Raw genomic sequence first — 21,034 nt, 5'->3', positions numbered from 1 at the left:
TGTGATCTGCTGGGACGCTCGCACCCGCGAGACGAGGGACAACAAGTTGTTGGCCCTCGCCTCTGGGAGATAGGCGCGAGCCGTCCGAGAATCCAGCAGGGCTCCGATGAATTCGAGTTTCTGCACTGGGAGAAGATGGGACTTTGGGTAATTTATCACAAACCCCAGTAGCTCCAGGAGGCGAATAGTCATCTGCATGGACTGCAGGGCTCCTGCCTCGGATGTGTTCTTCACCAGCCAATCGTCGAGATATGGGAACACGTGCACCCCCAGCCTGCGAAGCGCCGCTGCTACCACAGCTAGGCACTTTGTGAACACCCTGGGCGCGGAGGCGAGCCCAAAGGGTAGCACACAGTACTGGAAGTGGCGTGTGCCCAGCTGAAATCGCAGATACTGTCTGTGAGCTGGCAGTATCGGGATGTGTGTGTAGGCATCCTTCAAGTCCAGAGAGCATAGCCAATCGTTTTGCTGAATCATGGGGAGAAGGGTGCCCAGGGAAAGCATCCTGAACTTTTCTTTTACGAGATATTTGTTCAGGGCCCTTAGGTCTAGGATGGGACGCATCCCCCCTGTTTTCTTTTCCACAAGGAAGTACCTGGAATAGAATCCCAGCCCTTCTTGCCCGGATGGCACGGGCTCGACCGCATTGGCGCTGAGAAGGGCGGAGAGTTCCTCTGCAAGTACCTGCTTGTGCTGGAAGCTGTAGGACTGAGCTCCCGGAGGACAATTTGGAGGTTTTGAGGCCAAATTGAGGGTGTATCCTTGCCGGACTATTTGGAGAACCCACTGATCGGAGGTTATGAGAGGCCACCTTTGGTGAAAAGCTTTCAACCTCCCTCCGACAGGCAGGTCGCCCGGCACTGACACTTGGATGTCGGCTATGCTCTGCTGGAGCCAGTCAAAAGCTCGCCCCTTGCTTTTGCTGGGGAGCCGCGGGGCCTTGCTGAGTCGCACGCTGCTGACGAGAGCGAGCGCGCTGGGGCTTAGCCTGGGCCGCAGGCTGTCGGGAAGGAGGATTGTACCTACGCTTGCCAGAAGAATAGGGAACAGTCTTCCTTCCCCCGAAAAATCGTCTACCTGTAGAGGTAGAAGCTGAAGGCTGCCGGCGGGCGAACTTGTCGAATGCGGTGTCCCGCTGGTGGAGAGACTCTACCACCTGTTCGACTTTTTCGCCAAAAATGTTATCCGCACGGCAAGGCGAGTCCGCAATCCGCTGCTGGAGTCTATTCTCCAGGTCGGCGGCACGCAGCCATGAGAGCCTGCGCATCACCACACCTTGAGCAGCGGCCCTGGACGCAACATCAAAAGTGTCATAAACTCCTCTGGCCAGGAATTTTCTGCACACCTTCAGCTGCCTGACCACCTCCTGAAAAGGCTTGGCTTGCTCGGGGGGAAGAGCATCAACCAAGCCCGCCAACTGCCGCACATTGTTCCGCATGTGTATGCTCGTGTAGAGCTGGTAGGACTGGATCTTGGACACGAGCATAGAGGAATGGTAGGCCTTCCTCCCAAAGGAGTCTAAGGTTCTAGCGTCCTTGCCCGGGGGCGCCGAAGCATGTTCCCTAGAACTCTTAGCCTTCTTTAGGGCCAAATCCACAACTCCAGAGTCATGAGGCAACTGAGTGCGCATCAGCTCTGGGTCCCCATGGATCCGGTACTGGGACTCGATCTTCTTGGGAATGTGGGGATTAGTTAATGGCTTGGTCCAGTTCGCAAGCAATGTCTTCTTCAGGACATGGTGCAAGGGAACAGTGGACGCTTCCTTAGGTGGAGAAGGATAGTCCAGGAGCTCAAACATTTCAGCCCTGGGCTCGTCCTCCACAACCACCGGGAAGGGGATGGCCGTAGACATCTCCCGGACAAAGGAAGCGAAAGACAGACTCTCGGGAGGAGAAAGCTGTCTCTCAGGAGAGGGAGTGGGATCAGACGGAAGACCCTCAGACTCCTCATCAGAGAAATATCTGGGATCTTCCTCTTCCTCCCACGAGGCCTCACCCTCGGTGTCAGACACAAGTTCCCGGACCTGTGTCTGCAACCTCGCCCTGCTCGACTCCGTGGAACCCCGTCCACGATGGGGGCGTCGAGAGGTAGACTCCCTTGCCCGCATCGGCGAAGCTCCCTCCGCCGACGTGGTCGGGGAGCCTTCCTGGGAGGTGGCCGCGGCCGGCACCGCACGCGGTACCGACGTCGGGGACCTCAACCTGGGCGATGGGCCAGCCGGCGCCACGCTCGACGGTACCGGAGGCGCAAGCACCGCCGGTACCGGAGGGGTAGGGCGCAACAGCTCTCCCAGAATCTCTGGGAGAACGGCCCGGAGGCTCTCGTTTAGAGTGGCTGCAGAGAAAGGCTGAGAGGTCGATGCAGGCGTCGACGTCAGTACCTGCGATCAGTGAGCGAGATAACCCGGGCGCACTGGGTGCACTTCTTGAAGCCGCTGGAAGGCTTCGATGTCATGGGCGGAAAAATCACGCCGGCGAAATCAAAAGCCGAAATGGCGAAATTTGAAGCACCAAAATTTAGAGGGAGAAAAATCTCGACCGAGGCCAAAAAGAGGCCTACCCCGACGACGAAAGAAAACTTACCGGGGCAAAAAGCTGGAAGTACGGGGAGGATTTACACGAAACCCGGCGGGGGGTTTCCGGAGCACTTCCCGACTAAGAGAAAACTTTCCCGAAGGAAAAAAACACGCTCAAAATAAATTGGACGCGCGAGGTCGACTTTCCGGGGCTCGACACGGCGAAAACACGACCGTACCGAGTGCGGACAAAAGAAGACTGGCCGGCTCGAGCCGGTTTCGGGCGGGAAGACGGCCGCGCATGCGCGGTGCGCGCGGGCGCGCGAGGGCTAGCAAAGGACTTTGCTAGTGAAGTTTCCGATTGGAGGGGCTGCCGTGGACGTCACCCATCAGTGAGAACAAGCAGCCTGCTTGTCCTCGGAGAAAGCATGTTTATAGCAATAGTCTACTAAAGCACAGTTACATCTGCAACAGTAAGAATGATGTCTACTAAAAAAAATAATACAGAATAATGAGGCCCATTCACTAAGCTGCACTAGTAAATGGGCTTAGCATGCCATAACACAGGTCTTTCATGCACACTAAGCCCATTTCTAGCTTAGCCATAAAAGAGGCATTTTTCTATTTATTCAAGTTCTAGCCGTGCGCTGTTAGCATTAGCGCGTGGCCATTTAAAAAGAAATTGTGGAAGCACTTACCGCATCCTATTTAGGAGGCACTAAGGGCTCTCACATTATGAACATACTAACCAGTTAGTGTACCTGTGGTGCACTAGCTGAATAGTGCATCTACACCCATTCTCAGCCCCACATGTACCTTCCAAAAAAGTCTTAGAAAATAAATACTGCATGCGTGGAGGGGCATAATCGAACGAAAACGTCTATCTCCATGGGCGTTTATCTCCAAGAACGGGTCCGTGAAGGGGCGGACCGAACCGTATTTTTGAAAAAAAAAATAGACGTCCATGTTTTATTCGACAATTTGTGAGCTGGGCGTTTTTGTTTTTCAGCGATAATGGAAAATGAAAGCGCCCAGCTCAAAAACGAATAAATCCAAGGCATTTGTTCGTGGGAGGGGCCAGGATTCGTAGTGCACTGGTCCCCCTCACATGCCAGGACATCAACCGGGCACCCTAGGGGGCACTTTTACAAAAACAAAAAAAAAAGGTAAAAGAGCTCCCAGGTGCATAGCACCCTTCCCTTGTGTGTTGAGCCCCCCCCAAATACCCCTCTAAACCCACTGCCCACAAGTCTACACCATTACTATAGCCCTAAGGGGTGAAAGGGGGCACCTACATGTGGGTACAGTGGGTTTGGGGGGGGTTGGACGACTAAGCATTAAGCAGCACAATTGTAACAGGTAGGGGGGGGATGGGCCTGGGTCCACCTGCCTGAAGTCCACTGCACCCCCTAACAACTGCTCCAGGGACCTGCATACTGCTGCCATGGAGGTGGGTATGACATTTGAGGGTGAAAATAAAAAGTTGTGAAACATCATTTTTTGTGGTGGGAGGGGGTTAGTGACCACTGGGGGAGTCAGGGGAGGTCATCCCCTATTCCCTCTGCTGGTAATCTGGCCAATTAGGGCACTTTTTGGGGCCTTATTCGTGAAAAAACAGGGTCCAGGAAAAGTGCCCTAAATTCTACCTACAAACGTATACTTTTTTTCCATTATCGGCGAAAGGCGCCCATCTATGTTCGGGTGATAACCATGCCCCAGACCCGCCTTCACCACGCCTCCGACACGCCCCAGTCAACTTTGTACGCTTCCGTGATGGAGTGCAGTTGAAAACGTCCAAGTTCGGCTTTCGATTATACCGCGTTATTCATTTTTGTGAGATAAACGTCCATCTCCCGATTTAGGTCGGAACTTGGGCGTTTTTCTCATTCGAGTATAAGCAGGATAGTGCATGCAGATGACAAAACTAACAAACAACACTTCAGCGTGCCCTGCATTATGCCATTTTTCCTCTGTTTAAGCATGCATCAGCGTTCAATGCATTTTAGTAAAAGGGCTCCTAGATAAGTAGTTAAAATAAAATTAGGGTCAACTGGGGGTGTACATACCCACAAAAAAAGTTCAATTTTTAAACAAATGTTTGTATCTGTTTCTCCTTATTATACTTGGCAAGCATTATACACATGTTAATTCACAGGTATGTGTGCATAGAAGACATTTTTAAGAATTTTACATTTTTAGGTACTCAAATGAAGTGAATGTGCACTCACGAACATCGACAGTTGACAACAAGAATAGAGAATGGACAATTTTTCACACTCTGATTAAATTTAAGGGCCAATGAAGAAAGCCACATGGCCTCTACTCAAAGGGGCTGATATTCAGCCAACGTGAGGCAGCCCAAATAGAAGTTATTTGATCCTTCTCTGTTCCTGTTAGATATACAAGTCAGAGCACATGGCTCTGCTTCTTCTTCTTTCTCTGCACATCCACATCTCTAGCCACCAGAGCACCTGGCTCTGGCCCCCCATCTCCTTCAGCCCTACCCCGAGGCTCTCCCTCTCTCTTACCTCTCTTTCCTTGATTCCCATCTACACACACACACCGATACGGCATTATAATATTTACCTGTACTAAGTGCTGTGAGCTTATGTATGTAAATACAATATACTATATATATATATATATATATATATATATATATATAAACCCATGTGGATTGTGTATTCTTGGGAACCCACTGCCTCTGCGGACTGGACCCGGGACCATAACTGGACAACGAATGCTGACAGAAGCCCCAACAGCTCAGACAGAAAATGTATGGAATCTAGCCAGAAGAGGATTCCCCCTAGTAAATACGCAGATGGGATAGCCTACGGGACTCCGCGAGCCAGTGTAGCCGTGCAAGCCACTGTACCTAACAGGACCTGAGCAAAGCCCGCACAAGCTAACCAACGGAACTCACTGACCACCATCAAATAGCATAGAAGCACACAGTGAACATCAAGGAAAGCAGGGAGAGACACAGAAACCACCTGAAAAAGAAAGACAGTAAAGACTTACCACACCCCCACAAGAGAATTCCAGAGGATCTCAACACGACGAAGGCTGGATTTCTGAAAACCCGCTTAGCCCGACTCCTGGATCTCTGATTAAAACTAGACTGCCCCGGATGAAGGCACCTGATATCTGTAAAACAATGGCAAGTTGGACCCAACTGGAAAGAACGAGCAGACTCGTCCTCAGGAAGACGCTGCGTCTGAGGGACATCCAGATCTGTATCAACTTCATTAAGAACCACAACCACATGCCCGGAAAAGGCAAAGACATCTGCGTGGTCAATGTCAAAAGACAAACATTCCAGGAATTCACCTCATATGCCAGCCCCAACGCCACACCTCTGGCAATGGAAGCAGAGACTGACTATCGGACTCCTGAAAGGACTCAGTAATCTGTTGCCCCAGCTAAGGCCCGCTATAGCAGCACCCAAGACGTAGATAGCCATCTGCTAGAAGAAGCCAGAGAGATAACTGCTGAATCAGTTGAGGAAGACAGTGGTGGAACTACAGGATGAGGCTGAAGTAGCCTTGGCAGTTCTAAGAGAGATGAAAAACAACCGCTGAGAAAGAACCACAGGACCGATGCGGAAACTGACCTATGAGAGAATTGCCAAGATAGAGGCCATTGCACCCAGAACTTGAACATTGTACTAGAACCCCGGGCCCTGTTTCCCTGACAGGGAAAGAAGAACCAGACTTGAATGCGAATCCCCTGCTGAGGAGCAGCAGGGAGAAACACCTCTGTAAGCCTAAGTCGAATATCACCCCCAGGTACGCCAAGATTTGAGCTAGACACACCTGACACTCGGTGACAGTGAATACCAATCCAAAAGACTGAAGAAAGGTAGCTAACAAGGATTAACCCAGAAGACTCATGAAAGGAAGAGTTGCAAATCAAAAAAACGCAAGGCATGGAAGAACCTGAATCCCGTTTACAAAGAAAAGCTGCCACCACTACCAAGACCTTGAAACAAAAGGCCCTTGGTGCAGGGGAAATGCCAAATGACAAGACCACAAATTGATAATGACCTCCAAAGCCCATTCCTGAAAACGTCTGTGGGAAGGCGAGATGGGAAGAAGAAAGCACACATCCTGAGATCTAGGGAGATTAGAAATTCCCCAGCTGGACTGAAACTATTACAGACAGAAAGGACTCTACTGTTAAATGTGGAACTTTTAACACACTGCAGACTTTTGTGAACACTAAATCCCAGTGGAAGGAACCCCCCTTCCTTGGGACTACAAAGTAAATAGAAGAACATCCCGGTCTCCAAAAGCAACTGGGGACAGCCTCGACTGTGCCTAAATGATGAAGTGTGTTCAAGATGGCTTGCTCAACATTAGGGCCGAAGCTTGCATGGAGATGGCAAGAAAAACACTGGAGTGAAATGGGAGAACCCCAGTGCGCAACCCTGCCCTAGTATGCTCAAGACATATGGGGCTGGAACAATTTTGTTACACTCCCCTTGGAACCTGGAAGGGTGTCCTGCTATTCTGAAAGATCCCTCCAGTGGGAGGTGCTGAAGGCCTTGGAAGACCTGTAGTTTGAAGCCGAGTCTTTACTGTCGGTATGAAAGGCGGTTGCGGGTGCTGAAGAGGGAACCCTAAAAGAGAAATATGCATAGACCGGAGCTCTATGCCTCATGAAACCAAAGAGGAGACTGAGAAACTCGAAAATGATCTGGAATCTCATCCTCCAGCCAGCTCCAAGGCGTAGAGTCCCTAAGCCATAAACCAACTTGTCTAAATCTTCTCCAAACCAAGGAGTACCACAAAAAGGTAGCTTGGAAATGGGACCTAGCCAATGGACAGTAGAAGTAGCCTCTAAGAGAGCTATCTGCCTGAAGAAAGTGGCAAGAATAGGACGGCGTGGCCATGCACTAGAATTAGGTGGCATGGAGCTCACTAGTGTGGCACATAGCCAGATCTGGTGCAGCAGAAAAATAGTGCACTATTTATGGCAAGCTGTAGTAAAACCACAACCAGCCACCTCTGAATTTCCGTGCTCACTCTCAGCTGGTTGATTCAGCACTATTAAACCCCTGTGGTATCATGAAGCAGCCCTGGAAGAATTGCTAGCTGTGCAATGAAATGAAAAGGAGTCCAAGTGCAAAAGAATCCACAGGAGAATCCAGTGTCAGGGCACTGCAACAGAAAGCAGAGCTGTGAAAAACAATAAAAGGAACCTGAGCACAGAAGCGGCGTGCCAGCTGTCCCAGCTAATTCACCACTGCCTGTCCCAGGACTGGCAGCACTGCAGATTGCTACCAATAGGGTGACAAACAGGCACTGAGGACCTGGATTGGCCACAATAAGAAGCAGTAGACTGGACTAAAGGGGCCACTGATGACCAGAAAAACTATTCTGATGTTCTTAAGATCTAAAAATTGATCCACTGGGACAGGAAGCCGAGCTCCTCAGCATCTAAGATGAGACCCTACTCAGTCAAGAATCTGAGACTGGCCAGAGAAAGCCAGCACCCGCCAGAGAAGTAATCCGCTGCACACAGTAGACCACTGCCAATGGAGAAAAGCACCCCCCATGGAACAGTTGGATACCCAATCTGCCAGAAAAACCCTGGCGACTAGGATAGACACATGCACCATGCTCCAGCCTGAGAAACCAGAAGAAGAAAATAACTCCCAGAAACAGTAATCCAATTGGACAGATATAATAGCCCATCTCTGGAATTCGCTACCAGAAGACGTGGGAACCAGTGCACACCAAAACTGATAAGATTGATCAGTTGTCGGCAAGGGCTAAGGTGGTAGAGTTAGCTGGGACTAGAACTTGCAGCGTACCAGGCCAGCAACTGCATACTTGTAAATCAATTTTTACTCGTTCCAAAAGTTCAAAGACTAGGGGACACTCGTGGAAGTTATATGGAAATACTTTTAAAACAAATAGGAGGAAAGCGAAGATACTTACTTGTAGCAGATATTCTCCGAGGACAGCAGGCTGATTATTCTCACAGATGGGTCAACGATCCGTGTCAGCCCAGGAATGCATAGTAAATTGAAAAAAGTTTTGCTAGAGCCTTCTGGGGCGTGTGCAGCGCCGCACCACCCATGCGCAAAGTGCCTTCCCGCCCGTTACGTGACCGTGCTCCTCAGTTAAGTTCTAAAGCATAAAAGAAAGCAACAAACAACTCCAAGGGAAGGTGGGCGGGTTTGAGAGAATATTCAGCTTGCTGTCCTCAGAGAATACCTGCTACAGGTAAGTATCTTTGCTTTCTCTGAGAACAAGCAGGCTGAATTATTCTCACACATGGGGTATCCCTAGCATCCAGGCTCATCCAAAACAATAAACATTGGTCAAGTGGGCCTCGTAACAGCAAGGACATAACGAAGATTAACCTGAAACTATATACAAGCTAGCTGAGTGCAGCCTGGAACAGAATAAAATGGGCCTAGGTGAGTGGAGTTGGATTCTAAACCCCAGATTCTGCAGCACTGACTGCCCAAACTGACTGTTGCGTTGGGTGTCCTACTCAAGGCAGTAGTGTGATGTGAATGTGTGGACTGAAGACCACGTCGCAGCCTTGCAAATCTCTTCAATGGAGGCTGACTACGTGAGCCACTGACACAGCTATGGCCCTGACATTATGAGCTGTGACATGGCCCTCTAGAGTCAGCCCAGCTTGAGTATAAGCGAAGGAAATGCAATCTGCTAGCCAACTGGAGATTGTGCGTTTTCCGATTGCGACTCCCCTCCTGTTGGGATCAAAAGAAACAAACTGGGCGGACTGTTTGAAGGGCTTTGTCCACTCCATGTAAAAGGCCAATGCAGTCCAAGTTGTGCAAGCTGCTTTCACCAGGGTGGGCACGAAGACGGGGAAAAAATGTTGGCAAGACAACTGACTGGTTCACATGGAACTCCGACACCACCTTTGCCAGGAACTTAGGGTGTGTGCGGAGAACTCTATTGCGATGACACTTAGAGGTGCATCCACAACTAAGGCCTGAAGCTTACTGAAGTAACAGCCACAAAAGAAAATGACCTTCCAGGTCAAATATTTCAGATGGCAAAAATTCAGTGGCTCAAAAAGAGCCACATTTAGGGCTTTTTTTTTGTTTTGTTTTGTTAGAGTGAAAATAGTAAACATAGACTACATTTTCAACTCTACACGGTATTTGCCAAAAAAAAAAAAAAATCTGTCTGCAGAAAATGTCTTTGATATTTTGTACTCATTGCCAGCATGCATTCATTTTGAAAGCTGCTTTTTTGCTTTGAAATTTGGAGCAAAGGTTTAAAAGTGTCCATGGACTTTGTCCCAAAATATGTAGTTTGAAAATCAGCCTCTTCAGCAAACACATTAATATGCTGTAATAATGTGCACTGTTAACATTCATAATGCTGCTGCTAGACTCCTGAGTGTTAACACCAACAAGTATTACTCCTGCCAGAATTTTGCGCCAAAAAAAAAATCAAAATTCTGTGCACAAAATTTGCTATTCTGCAAAATTTTGTGCAGAAAACTTGCAATTCTGTAAGTTTCTTTGTCATAATGTAAACAATATTATAGCCCCTCATTGTATACAGATTCCATTCATATTTTTCTCAACACCCATAGCATCCACATTTTTTCCAATACCCCTTGCACCCCCACATAGCATCCACCTTTTTTCCAGCCCCCATTCCTGCACCCACATACCATCCATAGCCACCCCCCCCCAACGTTTACAAAGCTGTGCTAGCGGCTGCCAGTATTGCCGCACTGCTTTGTAAACAGGGCAGATCATTTTTTCCACCCCCTTCCCCCACATCCAGACTCCATCCACTTTTTTTCCAGCCCCCATGCACCCACATACCATCCATTATTTTTTCTCAGCCCCCCCCCCCTGCACACACACACAATGCATTATTTTTTTCCAGCCCACCTGTACCCACAGCGCATGCATTTTTTTCCAGTCCCCCCTGCATCCACACACCACGTGCACCCATCTGCACTCACGTTGTGCTGCATCAGTCCTCTTCGGGGCAGGAAAGAACCCCACTCTTTTCTGCCCTGCTGCAGCTGCTCTGAGCTGGTACCGTTGCTTCATCCAAATGAACAGGGAGATTTTGTGCGGCAGCCTCACGAGACTACCACTTGAAGTCTTGGCGGTCATTTTGAAGAAGCGCACTGGCCAGAGAGCAGCGGGAATGGCAGGCAGGAAAGAATGGGGTTCTTTCTTTCTCCAGAAAGAGTCCACTAGACAACCAGAGCATGTGAAAGAAGGTCTGGAAAGGGCCACTGAGGCTTGAGGGGGAGGTAGCAGAAGGAGTCAGCTGGCTAGCTGAAGTGGCAAGAATGGGTGGGAAAGAGAAGGGGTTCTTTCCTCTCCCCCACCCCCGAAGAGACCACTAGACCAACGGGGTGTGTGAAGATAGGCCCAGGGTGTGCTCACGAGGGGTGGGCAGCAGGTGGACTAGTTAGCCTTCACCACGGCTTTTACCACTAGAGGGACAGGCTACAAAAAAAAGCCTCTGTTGATGTGCCATTTGGATTTTTAAAAAAATCCCCATTACTGTCTCTCAGGATGACAAACTACTGTGGCCGTGGGTAAGCAATGTCTACAGCTTTCTTTTCCTCCGAGTGCTGCATGGACCTCCCCCTTTATGCAGCATAAAGGAGGAGGTCCCACGATGTGTGTCCCGATTGGTCCGAATGGCAATTCAGGATTCTGTGTGAAACTGCTGTATCCTGTGCCCCTGGGTAATTCTGCGCATATTTTGCAGTGGGCAGTCGCGTAGAATTCTGGCAGGATTAAAGTATAAAGATATATTACCTAGTTTGTATGTGTTTCACTTGCTTCCCATTGAATAGTGGGTTCAATTTAAAGTAATTATTATTCTCACAAGTGGGTGATGCCGATTTGTGTCGCACAGTCCGGCATTTTGCCATATCTAAAAGAAAGCTTTGTGAAGTATGATCGTGCTTCACTGCGCACGCATGAGTGCATTCCCGCCCGTCGCATGAACGCGGTCTCCTCAGTTCTTCTTTCTCCACGTTAGGAGAAGGTGTTTTTTTCTGGTCCTCTCCTCAGTCGCTCAGTCTATAGAGCTATTTTTTGTGCCTTCCGGCATTTTTCCCATCTTTGTTATTGGGTTCCTTTTATTGGAACCTTTATTTTTCTTAGAATTGTTTTGCCCGGGTTTTATGTTTTATTATTTTCTCCATTGTCTTTTGGTCGCTTTCAGGCTTTGACTTTGGCAGTGTCTTTCCCTTTTCTTTTTATCGTGCCTTGCCCCTTTTTCAGGCACCATCGAGTCGTTTAATTTAGCTAACAAAGTTTTTCCGTCCATGTCCACGAAGATTCTCAGTGGCTTGAAGCACTGTACCTTGTGCAATTGGACTATCTCGGGAAAGGACACCCATTCTTGGTGTTTGCAGGGTCTAGGGCCCGACCATAGCCCTGCTAACTGTGTTCTCTGTCTTTGCATGAAGAAGAGGACCCCAGGTTTCCCGAGAGGCTCAACGAGAGAGGAATTTTGGAGCCAAATCTGGTTCCTCGACATCGGCATCAAGGTTGGAAGGGTTGGAATCGATGTCAAGCACCGCGCTGGCATCGGAAGCGTCGGTAAGCATGGCTGCTTCAAGACCCTTAGACATTGGGAGCAGTGAGGCATTGAGTGGGTCTTCACCTGTCTCGAGGTCTCCTGTTGTGCAGGCCCCCCGGGACCATCCATTGTTGGACCTGACCACGAGGCAACATGAGGATTCGATGTCGTCCTCATCGTCATCGGTCACCCTTGACACATGGTGCTGGGAGCTCCAGGACGTTGAAGGATTTGACATCTGAGAAGCGTCTGCATCGGGAGGACTGTTCCCTCTCCCACCCGGCTGAGATCCCACACCCACATCAACCCAAGCGGTTCTGCAACCTGTGCCTCAGAGGGTACCCCAGCTTTATCTGGTGTTCGCCCTCGATGAGAGCATCCGGGCCTTGCTCCCTGAGCTGCTGGATGGCCATATGCAAAAGTTTGCATCATTATCAGGGGTGCTTGCGCCTACTCTACCTCCCGTTGTGGCCCTGCCTGGCCCTCAGCCTGCAGTGTGGACTGCCACCCAAGCTGGCACTCTCTCAGCATTGGTGGAGGAAGCTTTGCCAGAGTCGAGGTGGGAGCTGACCTCTCAATGCCGCTCTTGGGAACATGGTTCCTCGGCACTGAGGCAGGTTCGGTCTCGGCAATCCCATGGGTAGATACTGTCCGGCACCAAAGAGGAGCGCCCATGGGATTCAAAAGAGGATCCCAGATACTTTTCCTCAGATGAGTCTTATGGGATTCCCTCTGAACCCTCTGCTCCACCTGAAAGGAGAAGGTCTTTGCCGGAGAGCCTTTCATTTCCATCTTCTTTTTAATGTGGCTAAATGTGGAGTAGTCACATTTCCAAGGAAGGCACTTGCGATTTACATTCTTTACTGAATAGCACGTTAAAGGCTGCAATAAAGTACAATGCATCTTTTAAGAATAATATAGAGACAGATATAATATTCTGTGTTGGCCACTATTATTACAGATGTGTATATTAATATAAGCTGCACTACATTTAAATGAACTTTGATTTAATCTTATATTTATGCAGTGCTTTTTTTGTAGGAAAAAAGGTACTGGTACTCATTATGGGTGGGGTCACCATCTATGGCCCGCCCCTATGGTAGCCACACCCACAGTAGCCACACCTCTTATACCAGCCATGGCGCATATAAGCAGTATCATTGAAAATACTATACCAGTATAGGAAAAAAAATAATTTATGATTTTTTTTCATTATAAATAATTTATGTAAGCTGTTACAGCTCTAGTATACCCAGTGCAAAATAAGACAGACATAAATTCTCAAATTGGACATCTTCCAAACACTAAAATGAAAATAAAATTATTTTTTCTACCTTTGTTGTCTGGTGACTTTGTTTTTCTGACCATGTTGGTCCCAGTCTCTGATTCTGCTGCTCTCTATCTGTTCCCTTAACTCCATTTCCAGGGCTTCCCTTCCATTTATTTCTTTACTTTCCTCCTTTCTTCTTCATTTCTTGCCCTATATCCATAGGTAAAACCTGGGTCCTCCACAGACTTGACTGGAGGAGGTATAGAGTAGATCCAGCTTTTGCCTATTTTATCCATCCATGTGCAGTTTTTCTCCTTTTTCCCTTTCCCTCATCTCATCAGTATGCATCTCCTTCCTCTTTCCATCCATTACCAGCATTTTTCCTCTCCCCCTCCATCCATGTCCATCATTTCTTCTCTCTCCTCCCCTCCATCCATGTTCATCTCACTTCCTCTCTCTTTTCTCTCACTTCCATCCATGTCCAGCATTTGAACTCTCTCCCCTCCCCTCCATCCATATCCAGAATTTCTCCTCTCCCCCTCCACTCCATCCATGTGCATCTACTTCCTCTGTCTTTCCTCCCCTCCAACATTTCTCCTCTCCTCTCTTCCCTGCCCTCCACTTCATCCATGTCCAGCATTTCTCCTCTCTCTCCTCCCCTCCATACATGTGCATCTCCTTCCTGTCATCCCTCTCCTCCATCCGTCCAGCATTTCTCCTGCCCTTCCCTCCATTCTTCCATGTCCAGCAACTCTGCTCTCTCCCCTGCCATCCCCTCCCATCCATGTCCAGCAATTCTCCTCTGCCCTCCCATGCCATCTATATCCAGTGATTCTCTTATGCCCTCCCATCTATGTCCAGCGATTTCTTGTTTCTCCCCTGACCTCCCCTCCCATGTCCAGCGATTCTCCTCTGCCCTCCCCTCCATGTCCAGCGATTCTCCTTTGCCCCCTATCCCCCCTCCCATCCATGTCCAGTAACTCGCCCCAGCCTCCACCTGCCCACCTTTTCAGCCCCCGTCGAGTTCCAGTGCCAACCCCAGCCCACCTGGCCGCCCTTAGCTCCCTGACAGCCCTGGTTTCTGTTCCTGCCACCCCGCGTTTCAATCTTTTATTTTTTTTTTACCTGAAGTTGCAGCGCGGGCTGCAGCGTTAGTGAAAGCAGCAGGCTCGCCTCCTCCAGCCTTCCCTTCCCTCTGTGTGTTCCGCCTTCCTCTGACGTAGTTTCCTGTTTCCACGAGGAAAGGGAAGACTGGAGGAGGCGAGCCTGCTGCTTTCACTAATGCCGCCGCCCACGCTGCAACTTCAGGTAAAAAAATACAAGATTTAAACGCGTGGGGTGGCTGGACCAGAAAGTGGGGCTGTTGGGGCGCTAAGGGCAGGCAGGTGAGCTGGACCTGGGGAAAAAAGGTGCCGGTACGCCATACCGGCACAAAAACCCCCCACTGTATTTTAGCAACTCATGTAAGTAGCTTATGTATTAAAATTTGCAGCTTATTAATGCAAATCAATGTTTCTAACACACATTATGAGGTACTAAGCCTTTAATTACCGTATTTTTCTGACTATATGACGCACTTTTTTCCCCAAAAATTTGGGAGGAAAATGTGGGTGCGTCTTATAGTCCGAATGTAGTGTACCTGCTCGCTGGGGGGGTGGGGTGGGGGGGAGGCGGTCTTGGGCCAAGGTGAGCGTTGCGACCACATAGGGCCTCGCACGGCACGCCTCAACTCCGCCCAGTGCTTTTTTGTGAGGTCCAGCTCACCTGCCCACTCCCTTCCGTTCGTGCACCCGTGCTCCCTGTTTTGAAATCTTTAACCAAAGTTGCGGCGAACCAGCAGTAAAAGCAGCAGGCAGGCTCGCCTTCTCATCGCTTCCCTTCCCTCTCAGCGCGTCCTGCCTTTCTCTGATGTAACTTCCTTTCCGCGAGGGCAGGACGCGCTGAGAGGGAAGGGAAGCGATGAGGAGGCGAGCCTGCCTGCCGCTTTTACTTACTGCTGGTTCGCCGGAACTTCGGGTATGTAAATTAAAGAGTTCAAGGCAGGGAGCACGGTTGCAGGAACAGAAAGTCGGGGAGCTGAGGGCGGAGAGGCAGGCAGGTGGGCGGGGGTTTGAACGAATCGCTGGACATGGGGAAGGGAGGAGAATTGCTGGACATGGAGAGGAGGGGAGGGCAGGGGAGAGAGGAGAATCGTTGGGCATGGATGGCAGGAGAGGACAAATTCCACTGCAGAGCCACACAGGTTGTGCAAAACTGCTGTCCCCATACAAGAGTGTTGCACAACCTGTGGTCCTCCAGCAGATCTCCGCCACACTTTTTGCTTCAAAATTTTTTTTCCTATTTTCCTCCTCTAAAACTTAGGTGCGTCTTATGGTCCGGTGCATCTTATAGTCTGAAAATACGGTACATTAGTCAAATCAATCTTGGTTGTAAATAGGAAGCATATTACTTCCGGATTCCTGAGTGTAGCTCTGTACCATAGTATTTTCGACTTTTGTAGCAACATGACAACTTGTACACAGTTTTATTTTAAAATAAATGTAAGAATTTATACAGAAAATGAAAAAGTCAGAGATACTGCCCTTATTAATCATGCAGCTGTAACAATGACATTAACAAAATTTTAAGAACACACAATTATACAAACCTGAACAGCACAGCCCAGTAACAGAAGGAGTAGCTTTCTTATTTCTTCAGTACCTTGTTCTTTAAAAGAAAAGTAATAATTTACATTGTAAATGTGGGTTACTGTTATTAAAAAAAAAATCAACATTTAAAAACAAAACATAGCATTAACAGTTTTATGAAAAGGAAATGGCCTATAAAGAAGCAAACTACCTGAATGTGCAAATGCAAGTTCTAAAAGCGGTAGCCAGATCCCAAGTACTGCCATGACCCATCCTGCTCTCTTCAACCAATTTGAGGACTATTACAGCAATAGATAGCTGCTAACTATTCTTTTACCTCATCTGTCCTTATATGACCCACAAGCACCTTTCGTACTTTATCCATCCCTCCCACATTTTACCCAGTGAAGCCAGGCAAGCCTGAGAAGAGCCAGTATAAGACAATTTCCGTAACTGAAACCAGACTAGTACAAACAAGCACATCACCTGCTGCTGCTACCATCATGTCTAGAGGGGAGGGGGCTGAAGAGACCAAGGATTTACTAGAAAAAAAGAGACAATCTGAGCACAGCTAGAAAAATATACAAAGCGTTAACATCCTTCAACAGTGGTGCAACACACATGTGCAGAATTTTCCCTGTCTGTACCTTTGAACGGGGCTGTCTCCATTCTGCATACATCTATTATTAATAGGGAAAGCCAACTCCAAGAAAGGTGAGCAAGTTTTGTGACAACTGAAATCCTGCTGTCCTTTGAAAAGCGAATATACTTACCTGTAGCAGTTATTCTCCGAGGACAACAGGCTTCATATTCTCACACGTGGGTAGATGCCGATCCATGTCGCCCGGTCTGGCATTAATGGCAAAGTAAAAAGTCAGAGCTTTGTGCTCGAATGCCTTCCTGCCTGCCGCGAGAACACGGTCCTTTCAGTATAATTTTAAAGCCAAAAGAATAAAAATAAAATAATGAAGGCGACAACTCAAAGGAGAGGTGGGCGGGACTGTAAGAATATGAAGCCTGCAGTCCTCAGAGAATACCTGCTACAGGTAAGTATCTTCGCCTTCTCCAAGGACAAGCAGGCTTGCATATTCTCACAAGTGGGGAATCCCTAGCATCCAGATTCACCAAAAACAACAATATTGGTTAATTTAGGGTTACCATATTTGCTCCCCTAAACAAGAGAACACATGCCCCCCGCTCCATCCACACTACATCTCCACCCCTTTCAAACAACCCCGCCCCCATCACTCACCCCTAAGGGTGTCCTACCCTCCCACTCCCCTTACCTTACTATACTGCCCTGGTGGTCTAGTGACCTCTTCGGGGCAGGAAAGAGCCCCTTCTTTCCTGCCCGGAGCGCCTGCATACTGTTTCTTGCTGATTCCGGTCCCGGCGCCGATTCAAAATGGCCGCCGAGAGCTGAAGCGGCCTTACGAGACTTCAACTCTCAGCGGCCATTTTGAATCGACACCGGGACCATCAGCAAAGAACAGTATGCAGGCGCTGGGGACAGAAAAGAGGGGGCTCTTTCCTGCCCTGAAGAGGTCACTAGACCGCTAGGGCAGTACAGTAAGGTAAGGGGTGTGGAGGATAGTAGGTCCGCCTGCCTGCCGGTTTGTCCGGAAATCCAGACAAACGGGCAGGCTGGCAAAACCCGCCCAGTTGCCCGACCATGTCTGCTAACCGAAGAAACCATCACTCAAGCAATCAACAAATTGTCCAAAACCCACTCCAAACTGGATATTTGCCCTAGCAACCTGATAAGGTCCACCCCCAAACGCTTACGTCACACCTAAACTATATGTTACAACACGGACTCTTCCCCAAGGACAAAGGAAATATATTACTTACACCTGTACCCAAAGACTTAAAGAAAAAATTAAATGACACATCCAACTATTGACCAGTAGCATCCATCCCCCTGATAGTCAAACTAATGGAAAGTATGGTACCTAAACAACTTATTAACTACCTAAACAAATTCACAACACTGCACGAATCACAGCCAGGATTTCAATCCAACCATAGCACTGAAACAGTGCTAACCACCCTCATAACCAAATTCAAACAACTGATTGCAACTGGGAACAATGTACTGCTCCTACAATTTGACATGTCCAGCGCGTTCGACATGGTTAGCCACCAAATACTCTCAAACATCCTAGATTACTTCGGGATTGGAGGAAACGTACTAAGTTGGTTTAAAGGCTTCTTAACAACAAGAACATATCAAGTGATTTCAAACTCAAAAATGTCGACACCATGGAAACCTAAATGCAGAGTATCACAAGATCACCGCTCTCACCAACTCTTTTAACTTAATGATGACACCTTTAGCCAAATCACTATCCAACCAAGGACTCAATCCGTACAGCTATGCAGACGTTGTCACGATATACATCCCGTTCAAACACGATATAGCCGAAATCACAAATCATAGGCGGATGCATTCCAATTAAAGCTAAACGCAGAAAAGACACAGTGTCTCATCCTATCCTCACAATATAACACAAACAAATCCAATACTATAAACACCCCAGACTACACCCTTCCGGTCTCAGGCAGTCTGAAAATTCTGGGAGTCACAACTGACCGAAATCTCACACTTGAAGACCATGCGAAAAATACCGCAAAGAAAATGTTCTACACAATGTGGAAACTTAAAAGGATCAAACCTTTCTTCCCAAGGGAAGTATTCTGCAGCCTAGTACAATCAATGGTACTAAGCCATCTAGATTACTGCAATGCCATTTATGCCGGATGCAAAGAACAAATCATTAAGAAGCTTCAAACCGCCCAAAACACAGCAGCCAGACTCATATTTGGGAAAGCGAAATACGAAAGCGCCAAGCCCCTAAGAGAAAAACTGCATTAGCTCCCATTAAAAGAATGAATTGTGTTTAAAGTTTGCACCCTGGTCCACAAAATCGTTCACGGAGAAGCCCCGGCCTATATGTCAGACCTTATAGACTTGCCTACTAGGAACGCAAAAAGATCAGCACGCTCATTCCTCAATCTCCACTACCCCAACTGTAAAGGGCTAAAATATAAATCCACATACGCAACCAGTTTCTCCTACATCTGCACACAACTATGGAACGCACTACCGACGGCCATAAAAACAACGCAAGACCTAACTATCTTCCGAAGGCTACTGAAAATTGAACTGTTCAAGAAGGCATACCAATAACATCCATCCTCAATGCTAAATAATACATCTGCACATGAACTAGAAAAACCAAACTCTTTACCACTTTGTTAATAATGATCAAGCACTACCACTTTAATCCTTGTGTCGATTATGGTCTCTCTATAGTCGATGACCTACTGTATGTTACAATCTAATCTATCACTCAGGAACTAATATGCAATACCATAACGTATTCTTCTTTACCATGTATGCATGCACCTTAATGCAATGCCTTTTGTAATTCTGTTATCCGGAAATGGCAACCGCCATTACGGCAAATGTAAGCCACATTGAGCCTGCAAATCGGTGGGAAAATGTGGGATACAAATGCTACAAATAAATAACTAAAAATAAATAAATAAAACCGGACATATGGTAACCCTAGGTTAATTGGGCCTCGCGACGGCAAGTACATAACACAGATTAACCTGAAACTGTATACAATCTGAATAAGGGTGCAGCCTGGTACAGAATAAAACGGGCCTAGGAGGGTGGAGTTGGATTCTAGACCCCAAACTGACTGTCGTGTCGGGTATCCTGCTGAAGGCAGTAGTGAGATGTGAATGTGAGGACTGAAGACCATATTGTAGCCTTGCAAATTTCTTCAATGGAGGCTGACCTCAAGTGGGTTACTGAAGTAGCCATGGCTCTCATATTATGAGCCGTGACATCACCCTCCAAGGCCAGCCCAGCCTGGGCATAAGAGCAGGAAATGCAATCTGCCAGTCAAACTGAGATGGTGCGTTTCCCAATAGCGACCCCCATCCTGTTGGGATCAAAAGAAACAAAAAGATGAGCGGACTGTCTATGGGGCCTTGTCCGCTCCATGTAGTAGGCCCTATGCTCTCTGGCAATCCAAGGTGTGCAAGCTGCTTTCACCAGGATGGGCATGAGGTCAGGGAAAGAATGTAGGCAAGACAATCGACTGGTTCAGATAGAATTCCGGCACCACCTTTGGCAGGAACTTAGGGTGTGTGCGGAGAACTCTATTACGTTGAAACTTAGTATAAGGTGCATCCAAAACTAAAGCCTGAAGCTTATTGAAGTAACAGCCACAAAGAAAACAACCTTCCAGGACAAGTACTTCAGGTGGCAGGAATTCAGTGGCTCAAAAGGAGCTTTCATCAGCTGGGTGAGAACGATGTTGAGAACACACGACACGGATGGACATATGAAAGGGGGCTTTGACAAAAGCAAACCTTTAATGACGCAAACAACTAGAGGCTGTCCAGAGATGGGCTTACCTTCTACATACTGATGATAAGCACTAATTGCACAAAGGTGAACCCTTACAGAGTTGGTCTTGAGACAGACTCTGACAAGTGTAAAGGGTACTCAAGCAGAGTCTATGTAGGACAAGTAAGAGGATCCAGGGCCCTGCTCTCAAACCAGATGGCAAACCTCCTTCATTTAAAAAAGTAACACCGCCAGAGATTTGAGGTTGGGACGCAGTAGTGACCCCTCGTTGTGATGAGTGATGAGGGTCAGAAAACACTCCAATCTCCACGGTTCTTCAAAGGATAATTCCAGAAGAAGAGAAAACCAAATCTGTCAGTCAGCAATCATGGTTCTGAGGTCTTGCTTGAGTTTCAGAAAAGATTTTCCTACTAGAGGTATCTCCCCCAACTGAGGAGGAAGGCATCTGACGCTAGTCTGTCATGGGCCTGAAGCCTGAAACAGAACTGAGGGACCTTGTGGTTAATCTCAGTGGCAAAAAGATTGACCGAGGGGGTGCCCCATGCTCGGAAGATCTTGCGGGCTATGCACCTGTGAACAGACCACTCAAGTGGTTGAATTATCCTGCTTAGCCTGTCAGCCAGGGTGTTGCTTGCAACCGCCCGATAAGTGGCTCAAAGGAATATGCCATGAAGG

General features: G+C 48.0%; 1 protein-coding gene across 4 annotated transcripts in view; it reads right to left on the bottom strand.

Moving 5' to 3' along the window:
* The window catches only part of CCDC88A (coiled-coil domain containing 88A), a 552,486-nt gene that overhangs the window by 381,022 nt on the left and 150,430 nt on the right, over window positions 1-21,034 (bottom strand). For all 4 annotated transcript variants that reach the window (XM_030196448.1, XM_030196447.1, XM_030196444.1 and 1 more), the window contains one exon: window positions 15,993-16,051. In XM_030196448.1, coding sequence (XP_030052308.1) covers window positions 15,993-16,051 — 59 coding nt within the window. The remainder of the gene's footprint in view (window positions 1-15,992; window positions 16,052-21,034) is intronic.

This window comes from Microcaecilia unicolor, chromosome 3 (assembly GCF_901765095.1).
Source record: "Microcaecilia unicolor chromosome 3, aMicUni1.1, whole genome shotgun sequence".
NCBI classification, from domain to species: domain Eukaryota; kingdom Metazoa; phylum Chordata; class Amphibia; order Gymnophiona; family Siphonopidae; genus Microcaecilia; species Microcaecilia unicolor.
The sequence above is the reverse complement of the archived record's forward strand: the minus strand, read 5'-3'. Positions and strand labels throughout refer to the sequence as shown.